This window comes from Mastigoproctus giganteus, chromosome 11, assembly GCF_048544385.1.
Source record: "Mastigoproctus giganteus isolate SK-2022 chromosome 11, ASM4854438v1, whole genome shotgun sequence".
Taxonomy (NCBI): domain Eukaryota; kingdom Metazoa; phylum Arthropoda; class Arachnida; order Uropygi; family Thelyphonidae; genus Mastigoproctus; species Mastigoproctus giganteus.
This window is the reverse complement of record NC_143585.1, coordinates 63,871,371-63,887,986: the sequence shown is the minus strand read 5'-3', so window position 1 is coordinate 63,887,986 and position 16,616 is coordinate 63,871,371. Positions and strand designations below refer to the sequence as shown.

General features: G+C 38.1%; 1 protein-coding gene across 2 annotated transcripts in view; it reads right to left on the bottom strand.

The window, feature by feature from the left end:
• Window positions 1-16,616, bottom strand: part of Mys45A (SDA1 domain containing protein Mys45A) — a 199,013-nt gene that overhangs the window by 106,371 nt on the left and 76,026 nt on the right. For both annotated transcript variants that reach the window (XM_090385160.1, XM_090385161.1), the window contains exons 9-10: window positions 8,645-8,746; window positions 993-1,065 (exon numbers count right to left, since the gene is read on the bottom strand). In XM_090385160.1, coding sequence (XP_090241286.1) covers window positions 993-1,065; window positions 8,645-8,746 — 175 coding nt within the window. The remainder of the gene's footprint in view (window positions 1-992; window positions 1,066-8,644; window positions 8,747-16,616) is intronic.

Genomic DNA, 16,616 nt, shown 5'->3' with positions numbered 1-16,616 from the left:
GTCAAATGCAAAGCACCTAGTAAAAGGACCCAGAAAAAAATGTAAAACCTAGAAATTAAGTTTTAGATAATAAAGAAGCTTTAAAGAGATGAAGGAATGTGTAAGATTTAGAGTGTTTATGGCATCAATGTGTCAAATATCACTGATGTGAGCAAGAAGATAAAAGAACCTAATATCAATCAAAGGTTGATCTGGCTAAATGACTCAGCATTACAACCTTGATGACATATGTGAAAAGTTCAGAGAAAGGACAGTAGTGTAGAACAGGCTGCAGCTGTTGTACTTCTAGAGGCGCTAAAAAAAAAAAAAAAAAAAAAAAGAGAAAAAGATTTTTCTGAAGTTAACAGATATGCATCACAAAAGTTTTTGTGCTGATGAGATGTATTTGCACTCTTCTAAAGGGTGATCAAGAGAAGATTTAATATTTTTAAATGTCTATATTTTAAATGTCTATATTTAAAACATTTAAGACCTAATTTTCTTTTAACCAGTTAGTGATGCATTCTAGTGGGAAAATTCTTTAAGCAAGAGTATGAGTAGGATGGTCTTGATCATTGTACTTGCCAGATCTGAATCCCAATGTTTATTTCCTGTGGAGATTTCTGAGAGACAATGTCTACAGGAATAATCCACATAGCACTGAAGAATCAGAACGCATCCCTGAAGAAACAATGGCTACAGTTATGGTAAACATCAATAAGCATTTGTTTATTGCAAAGACAGGTGTTGCTGAAGAAGTGCAAGAAAATACCCTGAAACATTTGACTCCATTATGTACGTATTTTCAAACTGGAAATAAGCATAATTAAAGCAATACAGGTTTGAGTCTTTATTATCTTAAAATAGCAGTTTATCTATGCACCGTGCCACTCTAAGAATATCCTCTCAGTATATTTGTTTATCATGCTAACAGACAAAAGAGAGGGGAAAATTATTACACTTAAATTAAAGTTATATGCACTAAATGAACGTCATAAAAATAAATATTTTACCTTGAGGATCATGAATTAGATGAAGAGCTGAAAAATTGAAGGCAGGTGGCTTTAATTTCTTTTTCTTTGTTTTCTATGAAAAAAAAGCATAACTGAAGTGATTATTTAAAGTGTGTGTGGGTGCGTGTTTTAATTCTAAGATCTATATATATATACAGGGTGTCTCAAAAATACACAGCATAACTTCAGGAATGAGTTCCTCATAGGTAGACAATAAAAATATTTTATATCAACACAGTTCTGGAAATGCTTGGTTCCCGAGTTGTTAACCGAAATGTCTTATCTCCCGCAGGCGATTTCCTTCATCGCAACGTACTGACAGAATCTGGTGGTTTTCCATTCCGACCATGTACTCAAATCAGGAGCAAGCGGATATGCACTTTATGTACGGTTTGGCGGACAGCAATGCTCTGGAGGCTCGTCGTTTGTACCACGAAAGGTTCCCAGAATGAAGATGTCCAGACAGGAAAACGTTTGAAGGTATCCATTGCTGCCTTTGTGAACATGGGACCTTGACACCTCGTGCTGCCGACAGAGGATGACCAAGATCTACGACTCCTGAAGTAGAGGGGTGGACCAACTGCCTGGCCTACACACTCACCTGATTTAAACCCACTAGATTTCTTCTTGTGGGGCCATTTAATGTCATTGGTGTATTCGACTCTGGTAGCTGATGTGGAAACTCTCCGCAATCGAATTGTGGCAGGTTGCGAGACAACACGAAACATGCCAGGAATTTGGCATCACCTTTGCGAGTCCATGAGACATTGATGTGAGGCCTATATTCAGGCAGAAGGTGGACATTTTGAACAATTACTATAATGTGATGTGAACAGTTAAGTGTCATAGACAAACTTTCAAAACTCGGAAAATTAGGCATTTCTGGAACTATGTTGATATAAAATATTTTTATTGTCTACATATGAGGAACTCATTCCTGAAGTTACGCCATGTATTTTTGAGACACCCTGTATACATATACTGATAAGGATATACAAAATTTATACTAAAATATAGTGATGCAATTGACCACCACCCCCACCCATTTGCATTTAGTTGAATGGCAAATTTTGCAAATTGAATACTTTTAATATATCTTATTATTAATCTAACACAGCATTAGTATAGTAATATTTCAGCCAACATTTGCACACTTATGATAAATGGCCAGGAGCCATATTAGACGAAGCTTTGTGTTGCCTACAAACACAGCTCAATTTTCAAATAGCAAAATTATTAGCAAAGGTGAAAAAAAGGGGGGTGGGGGGAAAAGCACAAATTTTACAAGTTCTCTTCATTCTATATGAACGTTCTTTGCATTTTTGAGGCCTTTGAATGGATTAATATTCAATCAGAATGAATAATATTTTATGCATATATATTTTTGTTAACCTTATCACTTTTAATAAGTTATATTCTTCAACAAATTACCTTATAAATCAATTTTGATTTTCATATTTTGTATACAGTAAACCCCCGCTATTCGCGGTATCTGTATTCGCGGTTTCGCGTATTCGCGATCGCCGATTTAATATAAAATGAAATCTAAAAAAATGTGAATTTTAAAACGCCGTGAATATTTTCCGCCATAAAAAACATGGGCGTGGCTAAAATTATCTTTCCCGGTCAAAACAGCGCTCAGTGGGTGGGGGGAGAGGGGTGAAAAAATCGCGAGCGTGGATGTTTCTCGCTAATCCTTGTTCAGTATGTGTTAGTCATGGAAAGTTTCGTCGTTTGATTTTAATTTATGTTTATAAACTGAATAAATTTATCAATTTATAAATTAATATGCTTACAAAAATGATAACTCTACCGTTTTGCAGTGTAAAACAGACTTTTTCGAGCGTGTTAACGGAAGAAAGTGACTTTATTGTGGTCAAGTTCTTTCTAACCCCTACAAAAATATGGCTACGAATAAAAAGAGAAATGTGAAAATATCAAAGAAGGTGATGACACTAGCGAATAAAATTGAGTTATTAGACAAAATTTCTAATGGTGAAAGTGTCTCCTCAGTGGCAAAACATTATAAAATCAATGAGTCAACAGAACGATCAATCAAGAAATCGGAAGAAAAAATCTGCCGTAGTGTCCGTGAAACCGCGCTAATTGCTTCAAAAATTTGCTCTGTAACTCGTGATGTTAAATTAGAAAAAATGGAAAAGGCTTTAAATCTGTGGATAGAAGACCGAACTCAAAATAAAATTCCGTTAAGTTCACTCATCATTCGTGAAAAGGCAAAACTCCTTTATCAACACTTCAGCGAAACTGGTGATAGCACTGGCAGGATAAGGTTTTTAGCTAGAAAAGGCGCTGCTGGTTTGAAATTTCTAATAACTATTACATTTAATATTAAATTGTTTCTTATTTTAATTTCGATGCCATATGCTTGCATTTCACTATGTACTGCCTATGTACATAGTCATATTATGAAGGTACATATAATACATACATAGACAAAATTTTAGACTACTTTTTCTTATATATTTCATACTTTGGAACGGAACCCCTTTATTACTATGGGAGCCATAACTCAGTATTCGCGTTTTCGGTATTCGCGACATTTCTCAGGAACGTAACCCCCGCGAATAGCGAGGGTTTACTGTATATGCGTAATAATGTCTCATTAGTTTTGACCTTATTGAATTATATAAAGAACACCCCATTTATTTTAAATTTCATTTCAATTATATCTGATCAATTAATTAGCAGTTCCACTACTAATTAATTGATCCTTCTGACAAAAAAATTCAAATAAAATTTATTTAAATTTATTCAATTTTACTTCATTATCACTTTAAATTGCACACCTGAGGACAACAATCCTCACTGCTAGAAGGCAAATAATTCAAACTGTTCTTGATTGATTTGGTCCAGCTGGAGTGCAGTCTGGTTTAGATGAGAAATAAAAGTTAAAATTAATTAAATTTAACTTTAGTTTGGACAAATTACTTAGGATGCATGTATATAGGACTTTGTTTCTTTACTGAAATTTACTGTAAATGTAATGTAGAAGTGAAACATGATTTGGCATTATTATTCAAAATCTACAACTCAAACTTGATTTATAAGATAATACATATTAAAGAATATACCTTAATAAAACAGGATAAAGTTAACAGAAATGTATATGCATAAAATATTATTTGTTCTGATTGAATATTAATCCAAACAAAGCAATCCATACAACATCCTAATGATGTTGGAGGAATGTTCATATAGAATAAATAAAATTAAAATTTTTTCTTTAACTTTTTTCTATTTTTGATAATAATTTAGCTTTTTGAAAATGTATTTGTATGTTCATAGGCAACAAAAAGCTTCTAGTGTGGCCACCAGCCATTTATCAGTACACAAATATTACTATGCTTTTGCTTAAATATTACTATGTTATTAGCACTCTGATAAATTTATATTAAGATATATTAAAACGATTTAGGCCAACAAACTTTGTTTATTACACTGAACACAAATATATATATAAATGAATATTATATGTAACCCCTTAAACGTAATGTTTAAAAAGTTACATAGGATAAAAAGGTATTCAGTTGATGAAATGGTTTCAGTAAATGAAAGATTAATGAGTCAGGTATGGCTGATGCACCTAAAAGTGCAAAGCAGCATTAAAGGATGCAAGAATATATATAAGTTTGTATTAATATATTGAATAAAGCGTGCATAAATGGATGTGAAAGTTACACAAAGTGCCTGTAATTAGAAAGGTGAGGATAGTTGAAAAAGAGGTTTAGCAGATATGTGAAAGAATGTTAATATCCTAAAAGTTATGATGCATTAAGAAAATTATGGGCTAAATTACTAAGCCAATAGAAGGTTGGAGAACTGTGGGGATCTATCCAGTTATATTAAAGGAGGCAGCAAAGGAAGTAAGCAAACCCTTAGCCATAATTATGAGAGCTTCCTTGGACTCAGGGGAGGTACCCATAGACTGGAAATGTGCAAATGTGACCCCAATTCACAAAGGAGGATCAAAGGCTGACACAAGTAATTATAGACCTGTGAGCTTAACTTCTGTTCCAGGAAAATTAATGGAGGCACTGGTTAAAGAAGCACTGCAGGATCATTTAGACAAGACTTCAGTTATAGCTCAGACACAGCATGGTTTTGTTAAGGGGAAGTCTTGCCTGACCAACTTGATTGGATACTATGATGCAGTCACAAAAGAACTGGATGCAGGGAATGACTTTGATATTATATACTTGGATCTTAGAAAGGCTTTTGATACTGTTGCACATGGAAGACTGCTACACAAATTGGAGCAGTGTGACATTGGAGGCAAATTGCTGCTCTGGATAAAGGGGTGGTTGAGGGGGAGAAGACAGAGAGTGGTAATCAATGGACACTGCTCATCGTGGACTGATGTTATTAGTGGAGTCCCTCAGGGCTCAGTGTTGGGTCCATTATTGTTTTCTGTATTTATAAATGATATTGATGATGGTATATCGGGCTTAATGTCCAAGTTTGCAGACGATACAAAGGTTGGCAGGGTTGTCAAGGACACTACTGACACTATGCTGCTGCAACAGGATCTGGAGAGGTTGAGCAGATGGGCTGAGAGGTGGCAAATGAAGTTTAACATTGACAAATGTAAAGTACTACACATGGGAAACAGCAACCCCAGAGCAACGTATCAACTCTGTGGTACAACACTGACAGTGGTAGAGAATGAAAGGGACTTGGGGGTGGTTGTGCAGGCAGATATGAAGTTCTCTGAGCAGTGCAGACGGGCTGCAAGAGTAGCTCATGGAGTATTGTCAATGATATACAGGAATTTTTCCAGCAGGGATAAGGAGGTGATTATTCCATTGTATAAGGCGATGGTCAGGCCACACCTAGAGTACTGTATACAGGTCTGGAGGCCTCATTTCAAGAAGGATGTAGAGCTGCTGGAACGAGTACAGAGAAGGGCAACAAGATTAGTGAATGGAACAAAGGGGTGCTCTTACGAAGAAAGGCTTAAGTTTTGCAAATTACAGTGTCTGGAGACTAGGCACCAGCGAGGTGATCTGATAGAGGTGTATAAAGCCTTGAATGGTTTAAGCATGCTCAATGCTGATGGGATTCTTCCTCTAGCTCAGAAAAATCACCTGAGAGGGCATAAATTCAAATTGAGGAAAGACAGATGTAGGATAGATGTGCGGAAATTTGCCTTTAGCCAGCGGGTAGTTGGTTGGTGGAACAGACTTCCATCCCTTGTTGTGGTAGTTGGTGGCCTAAATAAATTTAAGGCTCAGCTGGACAGGTATTTCGAACGAACGGAGGGGTGAAGTGGAAGTTTTTTTGTTTTTTTTTGGCTGATGCTACATAAGCTTGCTTTCTTGCATCAAATGCCTCTACTAATGCTAATGCTAACTGCAAATAAAAATTAGTACGGCAAAATACCAATAAAACAAAAATAAAGAAAAAAAAATAAAAATAAAAATGAAAATAGAAAGTGGTACAGCTGTCATCAGATACATATAGATTACATGACAACTAAATATACTGTTATATCACGTGACATATTTATCCAAGTGTTACCATAGCAATATTTTTATGTGGTACAAACAGTGTACTTAGCTGTCATTTAATCTATAAGTCATAGCTCATGAGCCAACACATTACGATTACCCATCTCCATGAGTCGGCATCTCCCACAGTACCTAGGAGCAATTTCATCAACCAACACAGCACATACTGTGATGATATGGGTAGTGCCTGCCAGTTCATCAGTACAAAGCCTGTGCAATGGGGAAGGGAAGAAGCTGAGAGAGTTTGAGAAGGGAATGATTTGCAGTAGTAGGAGGGTGGTGGTCAGCACCTCGGCAACCACTGTGAGCTGTTCCAAGGCTGCCATAGTTAAGTAAATCCTCACATCTCCTATTCTTAATATCATTAGTACCCACCATCTATACAACAATACCATCTTTTGTGTCTTTAAAAGATAACTGTTCTTCGATATCATTAATGTCTGCCCTAGCAGAAGTATTCCTCCCCCTCTCTGCAAAATATATTTCTCAATCCCCTAACAAGTCGCCGGCAATAGACAATTCCTGTGGAATCAGTGCATTCTGTTATTGAGGCTTCCATTGTGCTGTCTGATTCATGAGCACAGGCTTTAGTGTTGAGCTGGACAGGTGAGCAATTCTTGAGGCCCCCTCATCACTTTAATTACTTCCAGGTCTCATATTTTAACATACACTGAATGATCACTGAATTATGACCACCCCTATGAAAACTGAATGCAATCCGTTGACTACGTGAGGTAAGAGAGTGCGGAATTAGTTGACCTACGTAGCATAGATAAGGTGTCAGTGGTTCAGTAGGTAATAAAATTCCAAGCGTGATGGGTAAAAGGAAAGATTTATTGGACTTTGATAAAGGACAGATTGTGGGTGCTTGACGAGCTGGTGGCTTGATTTCCCAAATGATTTAACTGGTGGGGTGTTCAAGAGCTGCTGTAGTTAAAGTGTACCAAGGCTGGTGTCAATATAGTCAAACAATGACCAGACGGCAAAACTGAAAAGGTTGATGTTAGAGGTGAGTGCCAGGTCTGATGACTCGTTCATGCACAGCACCATTGAAGAGTTGACTACCCAATACAACATGGGCCAACCCGGAACAATATCTGGCATGACCATGCGTCGCATGCTCGCACATATGGGCTATACCAGCAGATGACCCCTACAGCATCCTCTCCTAACCAAGGTTCATCGGCATAAAAGGCTTGCCTGGTGCAAAGAGCATGCAAGTTGGACATTAGAAGACTGGAAGAAGGCGTGCTGGTTGGATGAGTCACGTTATTTACTCCACACCGTGGATGTCGCATATGGATTTGGTGTCAACAACATGAGGCTCTTTATACATTATGCATGGTATCAAAAGAAAGTGCAGGCCAGTGGAGGCGGTTGTATGGTGTGGGGCATGTTTCACTGGCAGGAACTTGGACCCCTTGGTGCATGTGGAACAACATATTAGTGGTCTCTGCTATCACAACTGCTTGCTGACTGTGTACACCCCGCTACGTTACACCTTTTCCTGAATGGTGATGGTGTCTTCCAAGATGACAATGCGCCAAGCCAACGGGCATTTGTTGTGCAGGAATGGTTTGAGAAACACAGTTCTGACTTCCAGAATATCGATTGGCCTCCAAACTCCCTCGATATCAATCCCATAGAGCATTTATGGAACACTATGGAAAGGCATATCAGGCATCTGGATACACCAATCACCCCCTTACCTGCATTTCTGACAACATTACACACAACTTGGTTGGCCCTACCTTCTGAAATCTTGATGAATCGATGCCACGTCGGATAGTGTACAATAAAGATTTTTTTTTTCCCTCTCTCTCTCTCTCTCTCTCTCTCTCTCTCTCTCTCTCTCTCTCATAGCTGCTGTACTGAGGGCAAAAGGAGGACCTACAAAGTATTAGGTAGGTGGTCATAATTCAGTGATCACTCAGTGTATATTCTCATATTTACCCTACATTTTGTAGGAAATTGATTCATGTGCATAAGTGGCATGCACATGAATCAATTTATTTAAATTTATTTATTAGGCAATCAGAATATAGAGAATTATTAATACCAGTGAATTATTTGCTGAACTAAACTTTATAGAATAATTCCTTACAAGAAATTCATAATTTATACCTTTACAACTAATTTTGTTCTTGCCAAGAGCCTTTTCCTTTTTTTTGTTTTTTTATTCACTTGGTTAGCAGAAGATACATCCTTCATAGATGGTCCCTCATCCTAGAAAGAATAAATGGAATTTTAATTTCATAATCTTTAATTTGTTATTTTAATTATTTTTAGAGTATTAACTGAAAATGAGTATATAATATTATTAAAATTTTGTTTAAAAAACCAGTTTTCAGCTTTAGTCATTTAAGTTCATTAACCCCCCCCCCCTCTTTTTGGTGAAATGGATGAAGTTAATTATTCAACCACAATAACATGTGAAATGCAAAAGTTGTTAATATATATTTACAGGAACTCCCCGACTTACATAATACTAGACTTATGGAAATTCGACTTTACGCAAGTTTTACCTGGCGCATGCAAACTTAAAAAAAATCGTGGAAACATATTTTGCATCCCATAGGAATCAATGTAAGTATCGTGAAAATATCATAATGTGAACCCAATAACACTTTTTTTTTTTTTTTTTTGTAATTCGTTCCAAGTCCTTGGAAGTTGAAAATTTTGCTATATTACTAAGCGATTTATCTCTCTGCAAGATCATATTTATAACAGAAATTGCACTACCCTTTCATCATTATCATATGTTCCCATTATAAGAATCAATTTTGAATGCCTTTGTAATATTTTTCTAAAGCACGTTTCTAGAGGTCACAACCAAAACCAATTTGCACTTTCCGGTTTATTGGGCTTTTCTGTTTGTGCATCTAATTATAAACGGGCAGTAAACTCGATCTTATTGCATTTGCAAAAATAATTGCAATTGTGTGGATTTTTACGCTATTACAGTGAAATGTGTTCCCCTTCACTGAAATCTTCAATCAAATAAAATACAAATTTTCAGAAACTCCTCTTCATTCCTATTTATGTATTACAATGATGAAGGAAAAGCAACAACGGAAAGTGCAAGTGGTGGGAGTGCCAGGAAACGAAACAAAATTGATTTAGAAATAAAGATGAAAATAATTAAGAAGTATGAAGCAGGACAAAGCTGATAAGTATGCCACAACCTCTGCAGTAGAGTACTTATCAGCTGAAGACGTCGATTCTGGCAGCAATGCTCTAGAGGTAAAATTTACTGACATTATGCCTGTCTCCTCTCTTTTTTTGTAATTTTATAATTTTGACAATTTTTCAAATTGCATGCTTCTGAAATTTTTCCTGCACATGAGATAAAAAATTGAATAAATACAATAAATAATTCTATTTACATGTTTGTCGAACATTTCTTTTTTGATTCAATCAATTCAGTGAGCACAGCTGCGAGTGCTGCACAAGCATAGGGAAAATTCCCCGACTTACGTAGCGTTCCGCAGAAAAAGGTAAAGGTAAAGTGCAGCCATTATCAACCCACTGCAGGATCAACAATTCATGCTGAGGGAAATGGACCATAATCTGCCGCGCTGGTCCAGTGCGGGTTGGCAGATCGACCGTATTCAGCAGTCAAGGGCTTGAACCCCGGTCTACTCAAAGAGCGTGTGTTACTGCACTCCCACTCCACAGAATGCAACCCTAACATAAGTCGGGGAGTTCCTGTATATTTATCTAAAAGCAAAATAATCGTCAAATTATTTTTCAAGTTACTCTCAACTAAAACCATTCTTGTTTTTCTAGAAATGCTGATTGTTAGAATGAAGATGTCAGGATTACAATTAATGTCTGAATGACTTATGAGAACAAATGGAGAAAAGGCCTCACCTAACATATTTTTAAGAAGATAAAATCTTTGGCCAGATTCCAAAATAATAGTGTGTGTGTCTCTGTGTGTGTGCGTGCATTAATTGGAATTTAAATTATTTAAAATTTTGGCTGTAACTAACTAATTTTGACTACTAGATTTTGTAAGCAAAACTATACGGGGGGGGGGGGGGGGCATCAAAGTTATTCTCCCTTCCATTGCCAGATTCACACAATCCTATTATTCACTCATGCTTATTCACATTAGTTTTTTCATACGAGAAGGATAAATTAAATCTGCAGCAAGCATATGAGATAGAAATCTCTCTCTTTTTTTTTTTTTTTTTTTTTTTTTTTGAATCTTTAAATTCAAATAAAGAGAACATTTTTCCTCAAATATTTCAAAATTTGTACTGGAAATAAAAATGTTTTTACATTGGGTAAAATAAATAAAAAATAACCTTCGATTTATTTTCATGATGGCCTGGGCCAGAAAAGTGCATATTCATTGTAACTAAATTCACATTTAATTATTAACGACAGCCATAGTTTACAATGGAATGTGCTTCATGGCAGTGTACAGAATCTAATTCACAACTTCCTTACTTGTGGCTATGCATGTTAATCTGTAATATTTTTTACCTACAGATAATATTTCTACATGAATTATATTTATATGTTCAGAGCATTACTGCAGAACCAATAGGCTGCTGGCAAAGCCAAAAATTGCTTAGATATATACACCGATGAGCCAAAACATTATGACCACTTATCTAATATGGTGTTGGTCCCCCACGTGCAGCCAAAACAGCACGTACCCGGCGAGGCATGGATGCTACAAGATTTCTAAATGTGCCTTTTGGTATCTGGTACCAACACGTAACTAGCAGATCCTTTAACTCCTGTAAGGTCTGTGGTTGAGACGCTGGTGTTCCAACACAAACCACAGATGCTCGATGGGATTGATGTCTTGGGAATTTGGAGATAGGGTAATACCTGGAAGTCTTCCTCACGTTCCGCAAACTAGTCTCGAACAATCCGGGTGGCATGGCATGGTGCAACATCCTGCTGAAAGATGGCACCACCAGAGGGGAAGACCATTGCCATGAAAGGTACACCCTTTTGTGGCAACGGTCTATCCCCTCTGAAAGGAAGGTGGTAGACGTCAGAGTGCCCAGCACATGGATGACTGGACCCAGAGTATCCCAGCAGAACATTGCCCAAAATATGACACAGCCGCCACCGGCTTGTTTTCATCCCACGGTGCATCCAGGCGGCATCACTTCCCCAGGTAAACAATGCATACGACGTACCCCCAGCCGTCCACATGGTGCAACAGGAAACGTGATTCATCAGACCAGACAACCTCCTCCAATCACTCAGGGTCCAGTTCTGATGCTCGTGTGCCCATCGCAGGCGCTGTTGCCGATGAACGGTGGTTAGCATGGGCACTCTGAGCAGCCTGCGGCTACGCAGCCCCATTTTCAGCAATGCTCGATGTGCTGTGTGTTTTGACACATTACTCCTGTCACCAGCATTCCAATTACCGGCTAGTTGCATCACAGTCGCCCTTCTCTTGCCACATACCATCCAGGAGAGCCTCGCTCACCGATGAGCTGTGGTTGTCCAGCACCTCGCTGGTAGTTCGTGGGTTCCCCCTCCTCGTACCACTTTCGGTAGGTACTAACCACGGCTGAATGTGAGCATCCCACCAGCCGCGCCATTTCGGATATGCTCTGATCCAGCTGTCTGGCCATTACAATTTGGACTTTGTCAAACTCGCTTAAATCCGCTGCCTTTCCCAACTGAAGAACAAGAGTAACACTGATTAATGGAGCTCAGTATCAGGTGTTTTTTATATCATGTCCCGACCCGCGCCACAGTTCACCTGCAGTTGCTTCGATTTGCATAACGACTCGCTGGTCACAGTGTATGTATGTGTGTTGAATTTTCCTAAAAAGGAATTTTCACATTATCACCAATTAAGGCAAACAAAATTTCAATAACATATATGGGTGATTATAAAGTTCCAGCATTTACAGCACCTTTCCCCCAGTGCTCAAAGTAATAATCATAAGAGTGTGTGAAGGTAATCCATGGGGGACTCGGATCTCCTAAATCTGTGAGGATATTACAAAACTGAATATTCCGGCATTCTGTTAGGTTCTGTAAGCTGATACCAGCAGGCTGAATTGTTCTAGGTTTGTTTCCATAGTACAAAGCTAATTTCACAGCAGATCATGTACTAGTGGCAAAATTGGATGAGTGGGGAGATTTTTAATTTTAGCTCAGTAGTTCATCAGTAACATCTTCCTTCTGATACTTAGTTGATGTTCATGAGTCTCAGCATATAAACTGAATTGGGGACTTTTCTGCATGAACCCAGAGCAATCCTAAGAACAGAGTATTGGATAGGGGCAAGATATGCTAATGTACTCTCCTAGCAGTCATAAACGATGATCCATCTGTTTATGACTGCTGAGATCAAATTAGGGACTTATATAAGTAGAGCAGGATATAATGATCTGCACTCCACGTTGTACTTAGAGATGACTCAAAGTATATTAATTTTCTTAGCGCAAGTAGTTCATAGATAGCTGTTTGACATGCTCTAGGAAGTTTAGCTTATTAAAATTAGCCCTTTTTTTTTTTTTTTTTTTTTTTTTTTATGTGAACCCCAAACACAAGAGGTATTAGAACCTATAGTACTTAGTACCGTGCTTGGATTGGGGGTTGAGAAGACAAAAGAAGATATTTGTTGACATTGGACTTGAACTTCTGTAGATTGTAATTTTCGGGAAATACATATGAAGGAAGGTTGTTCCAGAAAACGGCAGTTAAATGAATAAATGAGGAAGATGAAAAGTTGGTTCTGTGAGTTTGAAGTTGGACAGTAAATGGATGTTGGCTGGTGGCGGCATGTGTTCGGACTGTTTTGAAAGAGAGAGGGGGAATTGTAGAAGCCAATTCAGAAGAATAGTGCCCATGGAAGTATCTGTAGAAGAGGCATGCAGCAGAAACAGTACGTCTGTGAGAAAGCGAGTGGAGAGACTCTGTTAGAGATGAATCATTAATTAACCTAACTGACCTCTTCTGAATGGAATCAAGAAGCCTGAGAGGTTTTGGGAGCACCACCCCAGATGTGGGAATAATATTCCATGGCAGGGCGGATTTGCAATTTATACAGAGTGAGCAGCTGTTTGGAAGAAAAGTAAAGGCGAGAGCGAAAGAGCAAACCAAGTTTTTTAGATGCAGAGGAAGCAATATTTGTAATGTGCTTGTGCACATTACAAATAGGAGGAGAATACTGTTCACGACTGAAGAGGATGATTGACCTAGTGTAACTCAGGTTCAGCATGCATCTTGCACTTGTTGCAGAAATGTATGGCTGTTGTGATTTCATAGTCTGCACCCATTTTGTGCCATCCATAGCTTAATATTATTTACTGATATTTGCAGATGTCTATTAATGTAGCTCATATCCTGTCATTCCCAGAATAACAGGATATGAGCTGATGACATCATTCCAAACACTGTCATCAGCATAGAGATATGAGTAAACAGTGTTTGCAATGCTGTTTTTGTGATACTTTTTATTCTTATTACAAATAAAGTAGAAAACTTGTTTCTTGCTCTAATGGTAACCAAGCATTCTGGTCTCTTACCAAAGCTACTGGCTGCAACTTTTGCCCATCTCTGCTCCCACCTCTGTAAAAACCAGATGGTTCTCTTGTCACTTCCGCCAACGATAAAGCAGACCTGCTAGCATCTCATTTTTCTTCCAACTCATGTATTAATGATCTTGATAAAACACCTCCCACCATTCCTAACACGCTCCATTCAATGCCTTCTGTGGTCTTCCGTCAAAAGGATATCAGAAGGATTTTGATGAATCTTGATGCTAAGAAAGCTCCAGGTCCTGATGGTATTTCTCCACTTGTTCTCAAAACCTGTGCTCCTGAACTTACTCCCATTCTTTGTCGCCTTTTTTCACTTTCTTATTCCAAAGGTGTTTTTCCTTCTGCTTGGAAATTTGCTCATATCCAGCCAGTTCCTAAAAAGGGTGAAAAGTCCCTCCCATCTAATTATCATCCCATTGCAATTACTTCTACTCTTTCTAAAGTAATGGAGAAATCAATTAACTCCCAACTCTTAAACTACCTAGAAACCTTCCATCTGATCAACGATTGCCAGTATGGATTCCGCCAGTGTCGATCCACTGGTGATATTCTGGCTTATGTTACCCATAGATGGACAAATTCAATGGAAAAGTTTGGTGAAACACAAGTTGTTGCTCTTGACATCTCAAAAGCTTTTGATCGTGTTTGGCATAAAGGTCTTCTAAACAAGTTTCCACCTTATGGTTTGCCAACTGTTTTTTGTAATTGGTTATCCAGTTTTCTCTCTGATCGCTCACTGAGGGTGATGGTAGATGACTCTCTGTCTTCTAACTTCCCCACTAATGCTGGTGTCCCCCAGGGTTCAGTTCTTTCCCCCACTGTTTTCCTCTTGTATATTAATGACCTTCTTCCATTGACTGGAAATCCTATCCATAGTTTTGCCGATGACAGCACATTGCATTCCACTTTCCATTTTGAGAAACCTTGCCCTGCTCAATCAGCTTCAACTTCTCGAATATCTGCTACCAATTCCTTGAATGCCGATTTCCAGGTAATTCTTCAGTGGGGCAAAGAAAATTTAGTTGATTTCAATCCTTCTAAAACTCAGTCTTGTCTTATATCTCGCAAAAAGGATTCTTCTGCCCCCTATGCTTACCTTTGATGACACTCCGATTTCTAGGCAAGTTGATATATCTCTTTTGGGGATTACTCTGACTTCTAATCTCTTGGCACAAGCACATTACAAATATTGCTTCCTCTGCATCTAAAAAACTCTCGGCGTTACTTTTCTTCCAAACAGCTGTTCACTCCTGTACAAATCGCAAATCCGCCCTGCCATGGAATATTTTTCCCACATCTGGGGTGGTGCCCCCAAAACCTCTCTCAGGCTTCTAGATTCCATTCAGAAGAGGGCAGTTAGGTTAATTAATGACTCTTCTCTAACACAGTCTCTCCGCTCTCTCTCATAGACGTACTGTTCTTCTGAATTGGCTTCTATAATTCCTGCACTCTCTTTCAAAACAGTCTGAACACGTGCTGCCACTAGCCAACATCCATTTACTGTCCAACTTCAAACTCACAGAACCAGCTTTTCATCTTCCTCGTTTATTCATTCAACTGCCATTTTCTGGAACAACCTTCCTTCTCACGTGTTTCCTGAAAATTACAGTCTACAGAAGTTCAAGTCTAATGTCAACAAATAACTTCTTTCGTCTTCTCAACATCCAACCCAAGCACGGTACTAAGTACTATAGGTTCTAATACCTCTCGTGTTTGGGGTTTTCATAAAAAAAATAAAGTGGTGCTGAGAACAGAGCCTTGTGGGATTCCTTCTTCTTGTAGGTATGTTTGGCACAAAACTGCCAGTATCAAACTTGGAACGATCTGTGTTGAAGGAAGTTTTGGATAAAGTATGGGAAATGGAGATCTCTTAGGATGCTATAGCATCATGTATCAAAAGCTTTCTCTATATCGAGACATATCATAAGATGTTGAGTTCTCTGATAAATGCATTTCTTCTGAAATGCATTTATCAGGACTCAAGGCCAATGATGCGGGTGCGCCAATGATGCACCATGTTTTCCAAAGTTTTACTCAAGAAGCTGGTTAGAGAAATCGGTTTACAGTTTAACAACTGTAGACCGATTAAGTGAAGACCGATTAAATGTAGACCAGGATAAAGATCTGAATGATTTTTTCCTGGTTTAGGGATAGCTATTACATAGGAATGTCACCAGGAACTGAGGAATATATGTTCAAAAAAGATCTGACTGTAAAAATTTAGCAGTGAGGATAATGATTTTTGATCTAGATGTTGAAGCATTATGTTGTATATTCTGTCACAGCCAGCAGTGCTGTTTCTTGAGCTATTTAAGGATTCTTTCAGTTCAGATAGTATAAGCAGTTGGTTATAGGGTCACAGAACTGTCTTGCTAATCCTACGAAAGTCTAGGCAAACGTACCTCTGCCATTTATCACATTTCGAACTTTTGAATCCTGAGAAAATCTGTAAATTATATCCTCATATGTAGCTTCTTCCAATGCCTTTATTTTTTCTTTTTAACCCTTTAAAGATGGAAAAAGCATGACACTATGAAGTCAAAATAACTATAATACATCTGCTT